This window comes from Mesocricetus auratus, unplaced genomic scaffold (genome assembly GCF_017639785.1).
Source record: "Mesocricetus auratus isolate SY011 unplaced genomic scaffold, BCM_Maur_2.0 Super-Scaffold_100024, whole genome shotgun sequence".
Lineage (NCBI taxonomy): Eukaryota > Metazoa > Chordata > Mammalia > Rodentia > Cricetidae > Mesocricetus > Mesocricetus auratus.
The window spans coordinates 28,291,561-28,305,008 of record NW_024429205.1 but is presented as its reverse complement, the minus strand read 5'-3'; the positions used below and the strand labels follow the sequence as shown (position 1 = coordinate 28,305,008).

General features: G+C 46.4%; 1 protein-coding gene across 2 annotated transcripts in view; it reads left to right on the top strand.

Annotated features, from left to right (window-relative positions):
• Positions 1–8,259: 8,259 nt before the first annotated feature.
• The window catches only part of Strn (striatin), an 84,471-nt gene continuing 79,282 nt past the window's right edge, over positions 8,260–13,448 (top strand). The window contains exon 1 of one of the 2 annotated variants that reach the window (XM_013115991.2): positions 8,260–8,607. In XM_013115991.2, coding sequence (XP_012971445.1) covers positions 8,374–8,607 — 234 coding nt within the window. In that variant the 5' untranslated portion in view covers positions 8,260–8,373. The remainder of the gene's footprint in view (positions 8,608–13,448) is intronic. The other variant, XM_005073595.4, reaches the window with a different exon arrangement.

Below are 13,448 nucleotides of genomic sequence, written 5' to 3'. Positions count from 1 at the left end.
TCGGGCTGGGGATGTATTCAGTGTCAGATAACTTCCCTAGCCTGAGCAAAGCCCTGGACTCAGCCCCCTGCCTGGAAAATAAAGTACAATTTAGTGGTGTTTAGTGCATTCACAGCAGTCCTCCACAGAGTCACGGGTTTTCCTTATCCAGAGGCGGAACCTCTGCCCTTTCAACTGCTCTCTGTCTCCTCCTTCCCTCCAGTCGTAGGCTTTCACCTCCAATCTGCTTCCTGACTACGTGTTCATACTGTGGACATTTGTTATGTGGAGTTGTACGTGCTCTGTCATGCCTGGCTTCTTGACTCTTATGTTTCAGGGTTCATCAGTACTGTACTGCGAATCATCGTGTCATTCTTTCTAATGGCGGAATACTATTCTGTTGTGGGTACACATTTCTTGCTCCACCCACCCCCTGAAGGATACTCAGGCTTTTCCCACCTCGTTCCTGTTTGTTTTTCAAGACAGGGTCTCTCTGTGTAACACCTGGCTGTCCTGGAACTCACTCTGTAGACCACCAGGCTGGCCTCAAACTCACAGAGATCCTCCTAGCCTCTAACTCAGAATCCTTGAACCTTGTCTTTCTGACTGCTAGGATTATAGGCATGCATAACAAACATGTATTTTAGTATCTCACCAGTATCTAGCCAGGAGTGGAATATCGGCTTAAATAATAATTCTATTTTTAACTTTTTAAAGACCTGCCAAACTCTTCTTTTTTTTATTTTTTACGAGACAGGGTTTCTCTGTATTGTTTTGGAGGCTATCGGTCCAGCCCAGCCTCGAACTCACAGAGATCTGCCTGCCTCTGCCTCCCGAGTGCTGGGATTAAAGGCGTGCGCCACCACCGCCCGGCTTGTTTATTTTTATTTAACTTTTACACGTTACTCCCAGCTCCCTCTCCCTCCCATCCTCCCCTGTGCCCCCAATTCTCCCAACACCCCACTCCATCTCCCCTCTGCTCCCCAGGGAGGGTAAGGCCTCCATGTGGAATGGGCTCCCAGAGTCCATCTGTATGCCAGGTATAAATACTGATCTAGCCGGGCGTTGGTGGCACACGCCTTTAATCCCAGCACTCGGGAGGCAGAGGCAGGCGGATCTCTGTGAGTTCGAGACCAGGCTGGACTATCAAGCGAGTTCCAGGACAGCCTCCAAAGCCACAGAGAAACCCTGTCTCGAAAAAACCAAAAAAAAAAAAAAAAAATACTGATCTACTCTCCAAGGTCCCATAGATTGTCAAGGCCTCCTCACTGACACCCAGGTTCAGGGGGGTCTGGATCAGTCCCATGCTGGCCTCTCAGGCAACAGTTGGGGTCCATGCATTCCCCCTTGTTTATGTCAGCTGCGTCTGTGGGTTTTACCAGCCCTGTCTTGATTCCTTTGCTTGTCAATACTCTTTGCAACTGGGTTCCAGGAGTTCAGTTTGGTTTTTAGCTGTGGGTGTCTGCCTTTGCTTCCTTCAGCTACTGGATGAAGGCTCTAGGATGGCATATAAGGTAGTCATCAATCTCATTATCAGGGAAGTGCATTTAAGGTAGCTTTAATGTCAGTTGGTATCATTCTTGTAGATCTCTGAAAATCTCATTAGTGTCAGCTCTCTCCTTGAACCTATAATGACTCTCTCTATTATGGTATCTCTCATCCTGCTCTCCTCTATTCTTACCCTGACTCAACTTTCCTGTTCCCCCATGTCCTCCTCTCCCCTCCCCCTCCCCCCATCTCCCTCTCCCCTCCCCACCCCCATACTCCCAATCCCCTCAGGAAATCTCATCCCATTCTCCTTCTCTAGGTTACCATGCATATCTCTCTTAGGGTCCTCCCTGTTTCCTGGACTCTTTGACAGTGAGATTGTAGGCTGGCAACCCCCTGCTCCATGTCTAAAAGTAACCCAGTTAGAAAAGGACAAACATTATTTACTTTTTCATCCTCAAAGTGTCTAAAACTTGGCTTAACAAAAACTGAAAGACTCTTCCCCCTTCTTCTAGCTGATTTTCGTTTGTCTTTTATCCCTCCCTCCTTGGTACTGGGACTTTTTTCCTGTTTCCATGCTGGTTACATCTTCTACAAACACGGCAGAGTTAATTTGCCTTATACTTAGAACTGTATCTAACTGCCTCTTTCCCTCGAGGTGGATTTGCGTGGACTGAATACAAATGAAGTTTGGAAACAATCAGTAACTTGGTCGTGTTTCGTATTACAAGCTCACTTAGAAGTCTATGTGAGCTGGTTTAGACTGCTACTGCCCTCCTGCTGCTGAGGGGAAATCTGGGGAAGGAGATAGTGTAGATAGTGGTAGAATGTTCCGTCACAGGGACCAGCTGCAAGCTCTGCACTCAACACATGTTGAACAGAATCTGTATTGAGAGTGACAGGGTAAAGCGATCAACGCGGCACCTGCAGTGAGGCCCAGTCCTGTTGTGAGAGATGTAAGCATAGCAAGAGACATCAAAAATCAGAGCAACAATGTGAAGCTGGGGACTCCGCCTTCGTTCGTTCTGTTCTGTTTTTGTTTTCTGGCGTTAAGCCCTGGTTTTTCTCTCTTTACGTATTTGTTTTTTTTGTTTGTTTGTTTGTTTTTGTTTTTGTTTTTCGAGACAGGGTTTCTCTGTGGCTTTGGAGGCTGTCCTGGAACTCACTTTGTAGACCAGGCTGGCCTCGAACTCACAGAGATCTGCCTGCCTCTGCCTCCCGAGTGCTGGGATTAAAGGTGTATGCCACCAACGCCTGGCTCGTTTGCATCCTTTTGAGGATTTGACTTACTGTGTGTCTGAGGAACACCAGGCTGGCACTGGGAAGGTGGTGTCCTGAGCAACTCATGCCCAAGTGACAGCTAAGTGTTCTCTTTGAGAGTGGCTGTAGCTGGGAAGGGGTGCATCCCAGCAAGTAGTAAATTCAGCAGGGATAGCCAGCTTACAGAGATGTTCTTAATCAGACACAGGCACGCGCGTGCACGGGCACACACACACACACACACACACACACACACGCACGCACGCACGCACACACGCACGCGAATGTTGAGAAGAGCCTCCCCTCACGGGAAGTTTTCAACTAGTAGAGCTATCAAACAAAGTCTGTAGTGGAGAGGGAAAAGAAAAATGTGACAAGGGCTTGGAGAGATGGCTCCGTTGGGTAGAGAGCACTTGTTCTTCTAGAAGACCTGGTTTGGTTTCCAGCACCCAAATGGTGGCTCACAACTCTGTGCATCCAGTTCCAGGGACTCTGATGCTTTCTTCTGGCCTCGAATAAACGTATATATGTATAAAGAGTATAATCAAAACCTAATCTGTTTGCTGAGGTCAGTTCCGAGGTTGATGACCACTAATATCCTAAGAGAAGGGTTGCTACTGCTTCAGAACTGTAATCACTTCAGGCTGTTCTGTGTCCAATATTGATTGAGGTAATCTTGCTGTAATTTTGAGGTATTTATTTATTCATCAGCCATCACAAAGCTAAAATTAATTTTAATTCAATATTAAATTTAAAAATAGAGATGAAATTTTATTCTAAAAAGAGAACTTTTACCATGAAGTATCAAAAACTGGACAGTAAAGCTGGCCATTGGTGGCACACTTAATCCCAGCACTCAGGAGGCATAGGTAGGCGGATCTCTGTGAGTTCGAGACCAGCTTGGTCTACACAGAGAGTTCCAAGACAGTCTCCAAAGCTACAGAGAAACCCTGTCTGTCTTGAAACCACCTTCCCACAAATAAAGAAAAAAAAAAAGCTGGCCGGTAAAATAAAATAATGAGTTTGCTTTGTTTTCCAACATTCAAAATGACCACTACTATAATTTACTGCTGATGCTCACTTGGCTATATTTTAATTATAATTAATCCTTTTATAGATTATCTAAAATTTTTTAAATGAAATTTAAGCTTATTAAGTGAACTGAATTTTAGGTTTAATTTTAGATTATTTTTAATTATGTGTGTGTGTGCCTCTGCAGGTGAGTGCAAGTGCCCACTGAGGCCAGAGGTGGTGCATCCCCTTGGACCTGTCGCTACAGGTTGCTGTGAGACTGCTCATGTGGGCGCTGAGAATCAATCTAGGGTCCTCTGGAAGATCACTGTGTGCTCTCCATTGCCCAACCATCTCTCCGGCCCTAAATGCTAATGCTAAAGCTAAAATAACTTCAGATTCCCCCCCCCAATAACAGTAACTGTAATAATAACCATTAAAGTCTATTTCACTGTCCTATCACAAATTTGTGATGCGGACTTAATTCTTGGACTCCAGGGAAACTTTCAGATGATAGAAGTCCTTCATTCAGATGTGGGCAGCACATTTGGGGAATCTACAGGAAGCTGGATGCAGGAACAAGGTCCCTGACAGGATAGGCAGGAAGGAGAGGGGACAGAGATGGACAGGACAGAGGTGAATAACAATGGCTTATTGCGAGTTCCTGTTCCCCAAAGCGCTTTTTATCCTTTCGGAGGCTTCTTCCCACCCAAGCAATTTCCTTTTTCTGTCCAGAACTCTGAAAGAGTCATCAAGTTCAATTTGAAGCCTTCCTGTGAAACCCAAATAACGGGTCATTTTGCACAGCTTGGGAAAATAGCCACTCATTCTTAACGAGAAACAGAAAAAAAAGATCGGGTGAATTGTCATTTTACAGAAATGTAATGCGGATCCTGCAAAGCATGCATGGGTAACCCAAGCACAGCGAGCACATCTACCATCTGAGCACCCTGTTAGCCTTTCACATTCTCACCTTAAGCTGCTTATACAGCACCTCCACAGTTGTTCTGTGTGCTCAGAAAAGAAACTATTTTTCATGTCGCTTAGGCTTTATTGTATAGTGAAAATATTGGGAAGCCAACACCATGAGTTTGGCTTGAGGCTTAGAGGTTAGCTTAAACATTAGTCTTGTTGGTTTTAGGATTACTTTAACTCTAGGAGTGCAAGAGAGAAGCAAATAATGATGAGGGCTGGGCATTTACCAGGGCCTTAAGTGTGTGTGTGTGTGTGTGTGTGTGTGTGTGTGTGTGTGTGTGTGTAAATTTCAGTTAATCTTGTGAACTGTGTTATGAAAATAGCTATGATTATTCAGTATATACCATATGGTAGGTTCTAGGCTAAAAGTTTAAAATTATTCTCCTGTATAACCTCACAGTTATTCTGTGAGATAAACCTTATGCTTTAATAAAAAATGAAAGAATTGGGCCAGTGAGAAGGCTCAGCGGGTAGAGGCACTAGTTGCCAAGTATGACACACATCCTGCGTTCCACCCCCAGATCCCCACATGTTGAAAGGAGAGAATCTTCTCCCTAAGTTATGATCTGACTTCCATACACAAACAGCACGTGTGTGCACAGGAGCGTGCGTGCGCGCGCGTGCACACACACACACACACACACCCGTGTGAGAAAAGTATCTTTTAATAAATGAGAGGATTGAGGATGAAAACAACATTCATGAGAAGTCTAGGTTTGCCAGGTGGTGGTTGCAAGCCTTTAATCCCAGCACTTGGGAGGCCAGCCTGGTCTACAGAGTGAGTGCCAGGAGAGGCTCCAAAGCTACACAGAGAAGCCCTGTCTAGGTTTAAACTCCTATGAATGCTTTGTCTTATTTAGTCATTAAATTTTAGATTTTTTTCCCCTCAAGCCCAAGAGACAATTTTATAATTGTGATTGAAAAGGTACAGTGGGGAAGTCTTACCAGATAGATCCCTGCGGCGTGCTATTGGATGCTGTGAGTGGTAGTTAACGTGCAAGTGTTGAGTTTGTGGAACCTCACTGAGCTTTGCTGTGTCTGTGCTGTAATCAATAAATTAAGAGTTCACGCCTAATACAGAAAATGTAAAGCACAGACAAGCACAAGGGGAAAAAATCACTAGGCTAAGAAAATTTCATAGCCAGGCATGGTGGCACACACCTTTAGTTCCAGCACTTGGGAGGCAAAGGCAGGAAGATCTCTGTGAGTTCAAGGCCAAGCTGGCTTACATAGCAAGTTCCTGCCTAGGAATACACAGAGAGACCTTGTCTCAAAACAGCACACACACACCACACATACACAAACTCACTCAGAGTTATCACTCCTATATGAGTTATCACTCCTAGTATTTTGACTTATTCACTGTTATTTCTACGATATGGACCATCAATACTATTTTGATTGTAAATGTGTGTTCAAAAGCAAAGAAGTTATTGAATAATGGAGTTGAAAATGAATTAAAATAGTGCTTCAGTACATATTCATAGTAGTCCAGGATAGCTATATTTTTGGGAGGTATGTATGTGTGTGTGTACATGTGTGTATACATGTGTGTGAAATCTACAAGTATTCCTTCATTACGTCCACCTTCATTTTACTTATTTTAGTCTTGGAGTTCAGCATTTTGGCAATGAACACCCTGGATTCAGCAGCCTCCATGTGTGCATCCCCCACCGTCTCCCAGGCCTGGGGTTATAGGTAGATGCTGTCATGTGGGTGCTGTGGATCTAAACTCAAGTTTCTCATGGTTACATGGCAAGCACTTTATTGGTGGAAACATCTTCCTTGCCTTATTATCTATACATTTAATTATAGTTTATAATCTTTTATGGATCAATTTAAAGCAAAGGTCTTGTCTGAATTCCTTTAATCTCTCAGATGAAAATATTCTAGTTTTCTTAGTTTTCTGATACGCATAAGAATTGTTTTTCATTGAATTAATTAATCTTGTTTTTTCCTTTCTGAGACATGGTTTCTCTGGGTAGGCCTGGGGTGACCTCTGTCTCAGGAGTGTGCCACCATGTCCTGCTTAACCCCCCCTTTTTTTAAAGGTCACTGAACTAACAGGCAGCAATCTGGGTGCTAGTTTTGGCAGTAGTCAGTCACTCAAGGTCTCACTGAGGACAGTCTCAGTTTCTAAAGCTGAGTGAGAGGATGGGGCTGAATCTCCAAGGACATTTTACAGCCAAAATAATTTATGACACAAGGAATTTGGCCAGGCCTAGATCAACTTTTTATGACAATAAAGAATGAATTCACAAAGCAGAAACTGAAATTCAGTAACTGAGAGAAGAGGGCTTGCCATCGCTATTTGCAACCAGAGCAGATACAATGTATTTCCTGTCCTTTTCACTGGGCTCCATGGGAAGACCCGGGAGCAGAGAGAGGACGGGGACAGGATGTCCTGCCCTTGCAAGTCACTCACCAGCTTCTATCTTTACTTTTTTTCTTATTCCTTCTATGCCCATCGGAACAAAGCAAGATTTAAAGATTTCTTGTTAGAGCGACAAGTAATTACTTAATTTCATTTTCATTTCTTAAATGTTCCTCGGGCACCTTCCCGTTGGTGTAGTGATAAGCAGGGAGCTCAGACAGGGAGAGCACTGGCAAGGAAAGGACTTTGCTGTGCCTTTGGTGTCAAAGGTCAATTGACCAAGAATCTGGGAAAGTGACAAGTGAAGAGGGAGAGGCTCCTGGGTCTCACGAGAGCAGTGGAGCAAAAAAGGACTTTGTTTCCTCCTAGTGTAGCCCTTAGGGTCCCGTGACTCCTCTGTACATGTGTGTCAATCTCCTTTTGATGACAAGAACTGTGACATCTATCTTTATATTCCCGGCACGGAATATAACTGACAATAAAACACTTGTTCCCGGGAACTGAGTGAAAGCTGCCTTGTAAAGATGGGGAAAACGAGAAGGAACAGCAGAACTTGCTACTGGAGATCTCAAACTTTCACAGACTCCATCCTCCAGAGAAAGGGACCGGTATTTCACATTAAGTGTTAAGACTTGGAACTTTGAAGCAGCTCTCCAAAACGTCGAGTCTCGGCCGAGAGACAGAGGGTCAGAGCGCCTCTCAAGCGACACCGATCTGCCCACGAGACTGGGGAAAGGAGGGCAGGCGCCGCCGTGACCCATAGTCCCGGGGCTCCGTGAGAGAGCACCGACCGGCTAGCTTTGAGCCGATCTCTTAACCAAACGACCAGGAAGCCCTAAACTACGGGCAGTTGGGGCTGGCACTCGGCGCGATAACTTCCGCGTGTGAGTTTGCAACAGGGAGCGCCGCCCGCGAACTTCCGCGTGAAGGGAGCCCCGCAGGGCATCGCCCGGCCGCTCGGCGGGAGAGGAAACCCGCGCAGCCCCGAGGGGAAGGCGTGGTGAGGAAGGGGCGTGGCTCCAGGGCGGCCTCCGAGAGGCGCAGCCCCGCCGGCAGCGGGCTTCGCCACGCCCCGGGACTACAATTCCCGGCAAGCCCCGCGGGCCGCGGTTGACCCACTTCCCGGCCCGTCACGGGCTTCGCCCGGCCCCCGCGCCCAGGCGGCTGCTCCCTGCTGACTGGGGTGTGGGCGGGGAGCGGCGGAGGGAGGAGGCAGAGCTGGCCGCCGCAGTTTGCCGCCGCCGCTGGGCGCCTAGGCAGAGCTTCCCGGGGTTCGTGCGGCCGCCATGGACGAGCAGGCGGGTCCCGGCGTCTTCTTCAGCAACAACCACCCGGGTGCTGGCGGCGCTAAGGGACTCGGGCCTCTGGCGGAGGCTGCAGCGGCCGGAGACGGGGCTGCTGCGGCGGGGGCGGCCCGCGCTCAGTACAGCCTCCCCGGGATCCTGCACTTCCTGCAGCACGAATGGGCCCGCTTCGAGGTGGAGAGAGCCCAGTGGGAGGTGGAGCGGGCGGAGCTGCAGGTAAAGACCCTCCCGGCCTGGCCATCTTCATCCCGCCTCTTCTCTCTCTTCCGCCCCGCCCCGGACCCCCCCTCCCCCAGCCCGCTCGCGTCCCCTCCCCCCTTGCCTCGCGCCCATCACCTCCAGAATCTCATCCCCTTTCCCCCAGTCACCTTTGCCTTTTGCCTGACCCGGTTTCCTGAGACCCTGTCTCCCACGCCCTGTCCGCCGCCAGAGCCTTTTCCCCGGCCGCTTCCCACTCCCAACTCCCGTGTTCATTTCAATCAACTGTTTGCGGTGCCACATCATGGGTCGTCCCTTTCGGTTTGCTGATTGGGTTGACAGTAGTTTTGAGAGATTCTGAGCAAACCATCCTGGCTCCGCGTGATGCACCCTAGGTCTAGGGACATGCCCCGAAAATGTTTTGGCAGTTGGCTGCTCTTCCCTGCGAGGAAGGTGAGCAGAGAAGACCACACGAGGTGTATCCGTGAGGCCCTGGCTTTCTTGGAAAAGCTGGTGTAGGGCTGGAGTGTTGCTAACAGGATGAGTCCCAGCTGTGTGTCCGAAAATGTTTCTTCGCCCCTTTTCTGCCTCGTACCCCCCTCCCGGTTTCGTGGGTTTTCAGTGAAGGGACGAACTGATGGGAGGCAGGGGAGTCCGAGATGGCACCTTTCCCAGGGTCTGAAACTTCCCAAGAGTTCGTTTTATGTCTAGTGTTGTGCAGGATGGACATGCACTTTAGAAGGAACCAGAGGGGCTTCAGGGTTATGCTGTCTCCTTGCATAACCGGCAAGATAAAGCCTGTCTGGCAGAAGAGAGGTTGGTGCCTCACTGGCCATGCTGAACCGGTTAATAGGGTTTCCGTGGCTGTTTACAAAACTTGAACACACACACAAATTTCCAAAGGAACTCAAAGAGCTTGTGAGTGGCTGTGCCTGTCTGTTTTTGGGGGCTAATCCTGTATGCTTACGAAATTTGAGTACACTTTTAGTTTGTGAAGCGCTTGAAGTCTGTTACTTTTTTGGTCCTTTTTTTTTTTTTTTTTTTTTTTTTGGCACACAAAACCCAGAAAGAGAAATCTGCTGAAGAGACTCCTTTGCAGACACACACTGCTTTGGTGAGGTGCAGCAGGTCATGGAAGGAGAAGACGGACGGGCAAGGCTGTGGTAAATAGTCTCATTAAAGGCCGGGCCAGCTCTGTGACCTTGAGGAGATGCCGAGACCTCTCTGGGCTTTGGTTTCGTCTTCTCTTTTTTTTTTTTTTTTTTTTTGGTTTTTACGAGACAGGGTTTCTCTGAATTGTTTTGGAGGCTATCGGTCCAGCCCGGCCTGGAACTCACAGAGATCCGCCTGCCTCTGCCTCCCGAGTGCTGGGATTAAAGGCGTGCGCCACCAGCGCCCGGCCGGTTTCATCTTCTCTTTACCCAGCTCGTGCTCATGGCTCGTCGAAGGCCCACCTTGTGTGTACTGATCCTGGGGTAACAAAACAGAAAAGCTGCTCCCCTCGTGGAGTGCCTGTTTTTGTCAGAAGGCAAACAAACTGTCAGCGAATATAACTGTGTGATATGGCCTACAGTTGCCTCTGTGAGGAAAAATAAGGATACAGGAGTAGAGCGTGGTAGGGGCAGCTGGTTTAGATGGCATGGATTCTGGGAGGTGGGTCTGGGCAATTAATCGAGGTTAGGGAGCGCCTGTATGGTTTTTTCAGTTTCTACAGTTTGTGTTCTTTGGTGACTTTCTTACGCCTGCTTTTAAGTTCCGTACTGTCTAGTCCGTTTGCTGTTTGTAAGTTTTCTCGTGATGGCTGATCTCATACCCAACCAAATGACAGAGTACACAGAACACTCTAATACGTTCTGTAACTGTATATAAAAAGTATTGTTATTATCATTATTATTGGAGGGTTTGCAATAACGCGCGATCTTTGTGGCATTTATTAATGTGGAAATTAAAAAGAAAACATAGCTGAATTTGATTCCCTGTTTGTGTGCCATTGCGCTTTTCCTAGAAAAAACATTATGAAGTACAAGAGCTAAACGAATTGTGATGACACATGGCGTCTGTCTGTGTCTTTATTTTCTGAGTCTCTTCTGAAGTCATTGACAGCAAAGTCAACAGAAGTGTCTTTAAGATTCAGGCTCATTTGTCCCTTCAGGAACCTGTCAGTCCTGCTCTTTCAAGTTGCCAGGGCTGAGTTGTGTAAGGCAATCCCAGGTTCTCCTCTGTCTGGTGGCCTTTGTCACTTCCTCCCTCCTTTAGATGTTGGGAGTGAGAAAGTAGTCACGTCAAAAAAATTTTTTAGCCCTTATTTCCTCCTTACCCATGATAGTTACTAGAAATTTCCCCCACACTCATGAGAATTGGTGATTCATGAGGGAATAAAGAATATCGAGATAATACTGAACTCGAGAAAGGAATCGAAAGAATACTAATAATGTCTGAGAGTATTTTCCATTTATGAGATATCCTAATTACCTGCAGTGCACGAGCAGCGGGCAGGAGACTAGACTGCCGTTTGCGAGGGGCAGCCGGGGAAGCTTCAGTAGCAAATGGGAAGCTGTTACGAAGCATTAAGAGCCCGAGTTTAGTACTCTCAGAGTTACAGGAACGCAGGCGTGTAAAAAAGAGTTCCTAGTCTTGGGTGATGTCTGTGTGGCAGTGGAGGAGGCTCTGGCCGCTACCTGGGAGTGCTAGAAGTGCACTATTAAGTAGCAGAGACCGTGTGGGCAGAGGTTCTGTACTGGAGTGTTCACGAATCTGCGTTTTGGCACCAATGATTTGTATTTCATTTAGCAAATATTTTTCAAGTATGCACTTCATGCCGGATCCTGTTCTGGGCATGGAGAAGATACAAGATCTTATCTCGGGGTGAAATGTAAATCATGGGGTCAGGTAAACAGTGATGAATACCTTACATTGGGAAGTAATACATGCTCTGGTAAAGGAAAGAGATAGGAAGTGAGTCTTCAGGGACAGGGTATCATTGAGCCGAAACTTTCCAAGACCTTATCTGAGGTCCAGAAACAGCCAGGAGAAGGGAGAATGCTTAGCACGTCAAAGGAGCAACAATGAGGCAAATATGACTGGAGTGCAGGGGTGGAAGGTACTGAATCCTGCCTGCTGTAAAGACTTTGAAGTTCAGCTGGATCTGGTGGCCTGTAATCTCAGCCACTTGGCAGTCTTAGGGAGAAAGATCACAAGTCCAAGGCCAGCCTGGACTATAGAGTGAATTCAAGAATGACATGGGCTGCTTAGTGAGGCTAGCTTCAAAGAAAGAGTCTAAAGAGGACTACGGTTTCAGCTCGGTGGTAGAGTGCTTGTTTTACCTCTGCAGACTGGGTAGCCCTTGCAAAAGGAGGTCTTCCAGAGGGAGCCTTGGCAGGAATTCAGAATAGGCTCACGGAGGTGAGCAGAGGGAGACTTTTAATTAATTGAGGCCTGACTTGAGAATGGGTGGTAGCGGTGAGATTTTTTGCATATACATTTTGTTGATGTATCATCAAGGTATAGTGGATTCTGAACACAGGAACCCTGACAATTAGCCAGGTGTGCTGAGGGGCAGATGTAAAGTTTGAGGAAAGGGGGACTGACTATAAACAATCCAGACACGTTGCTATTGAACACAGTCGAAAGACATTTACTGAGCATTTAAATGAAAAATGTATAAACTTTAAAAATGACTCTTTTTTAGCCCGGCCGTGGTGGTGCATGCCTTTAATCCTGCACTTGGGAGGCAGAGGCAGGTGAATCTCTGAGTTTGAGACCAGCCTGGTCTATAAGAGCTAGTTCCAGGACAGCCTCCAAAGCCACAGAGAAAGTCTGTCTTGAAACCCCCCAAAAATGGCCATTTTTTGGGTAATTATTTTCCCATATCATGAAATGTAACAATAACAGAATGGTTAATAAATCCATACTATAAATTTACTATTTCTTTCCTATAATACTTATTTGCCAGAAGTCTAACCTCTCAGAGCTTTCATTTCCTCCCGTGTAAGGTGAGCATAATACATTCCCTTGTGAGAATTAAGTGAGGTTATTCTAAAGTCCTAGTATGTGCTTGGTGTGTAAGTCAAGTAGGTGCTGAATGAGCAGTAGGAAATGCATGATGTTACCTTTTTACTCCCATTCCCTTTGAGAAAAGGATAATCTTTAGTCATGAACTTGTCTTGAACCAGAGCGTGATGGTGCCTTCAGAGACCATGAAGTCTCATATTCTGGGTCTGGTGCTGGCACTAAAGCCACGTAACAGGAATGATAGTCTTTAGTGTCTGCTTAAAACATTGGGTGTATACTACAAACGTACTTGTTCTCAACAACCCACCGTGTGACTACACGTTAGTGAATGCTGTCAACTTTGCATTACATCTTGAGTAACAAATTGTGTGCATTTACTAACCATCTTATAAAACTAACCATCTGTTTTATCGTTCTCTTTAAGCTACTTTTAAGTTTGGAACAAATGAACCCTCATTATATCATTTTGTGAGTAGGTTTTTTATTGTATTCATATCCTTGATAATTTTGTAATCTTTAATTATACTTTGGAAGGATTACAGGGATTTTACTCTTTTAAGGCTTATCCTCTTACTTGTCAGTTCAGTTCAACCTTAATGGCAATCTTGGAATAATCTGGGGCTGGTCCCTGGGCTTAACCAATTAAATCAGAATGGTAGAAATTAGGCTCTAACATTAGCATTTTCTTGAGTTCCTCTGTGGTTCTAATATGCAACAAAGGTTGGCAATAAATGCTTAGTTTTTTCCTATTCTATCCTCTGTCTGTCTGTCTGTTCTCTCTCTCTCTCTCTCTCTCTCTCTCTCTCTCTCTCTCTCTCTCTCTCTTACACACACACACACTCACACAC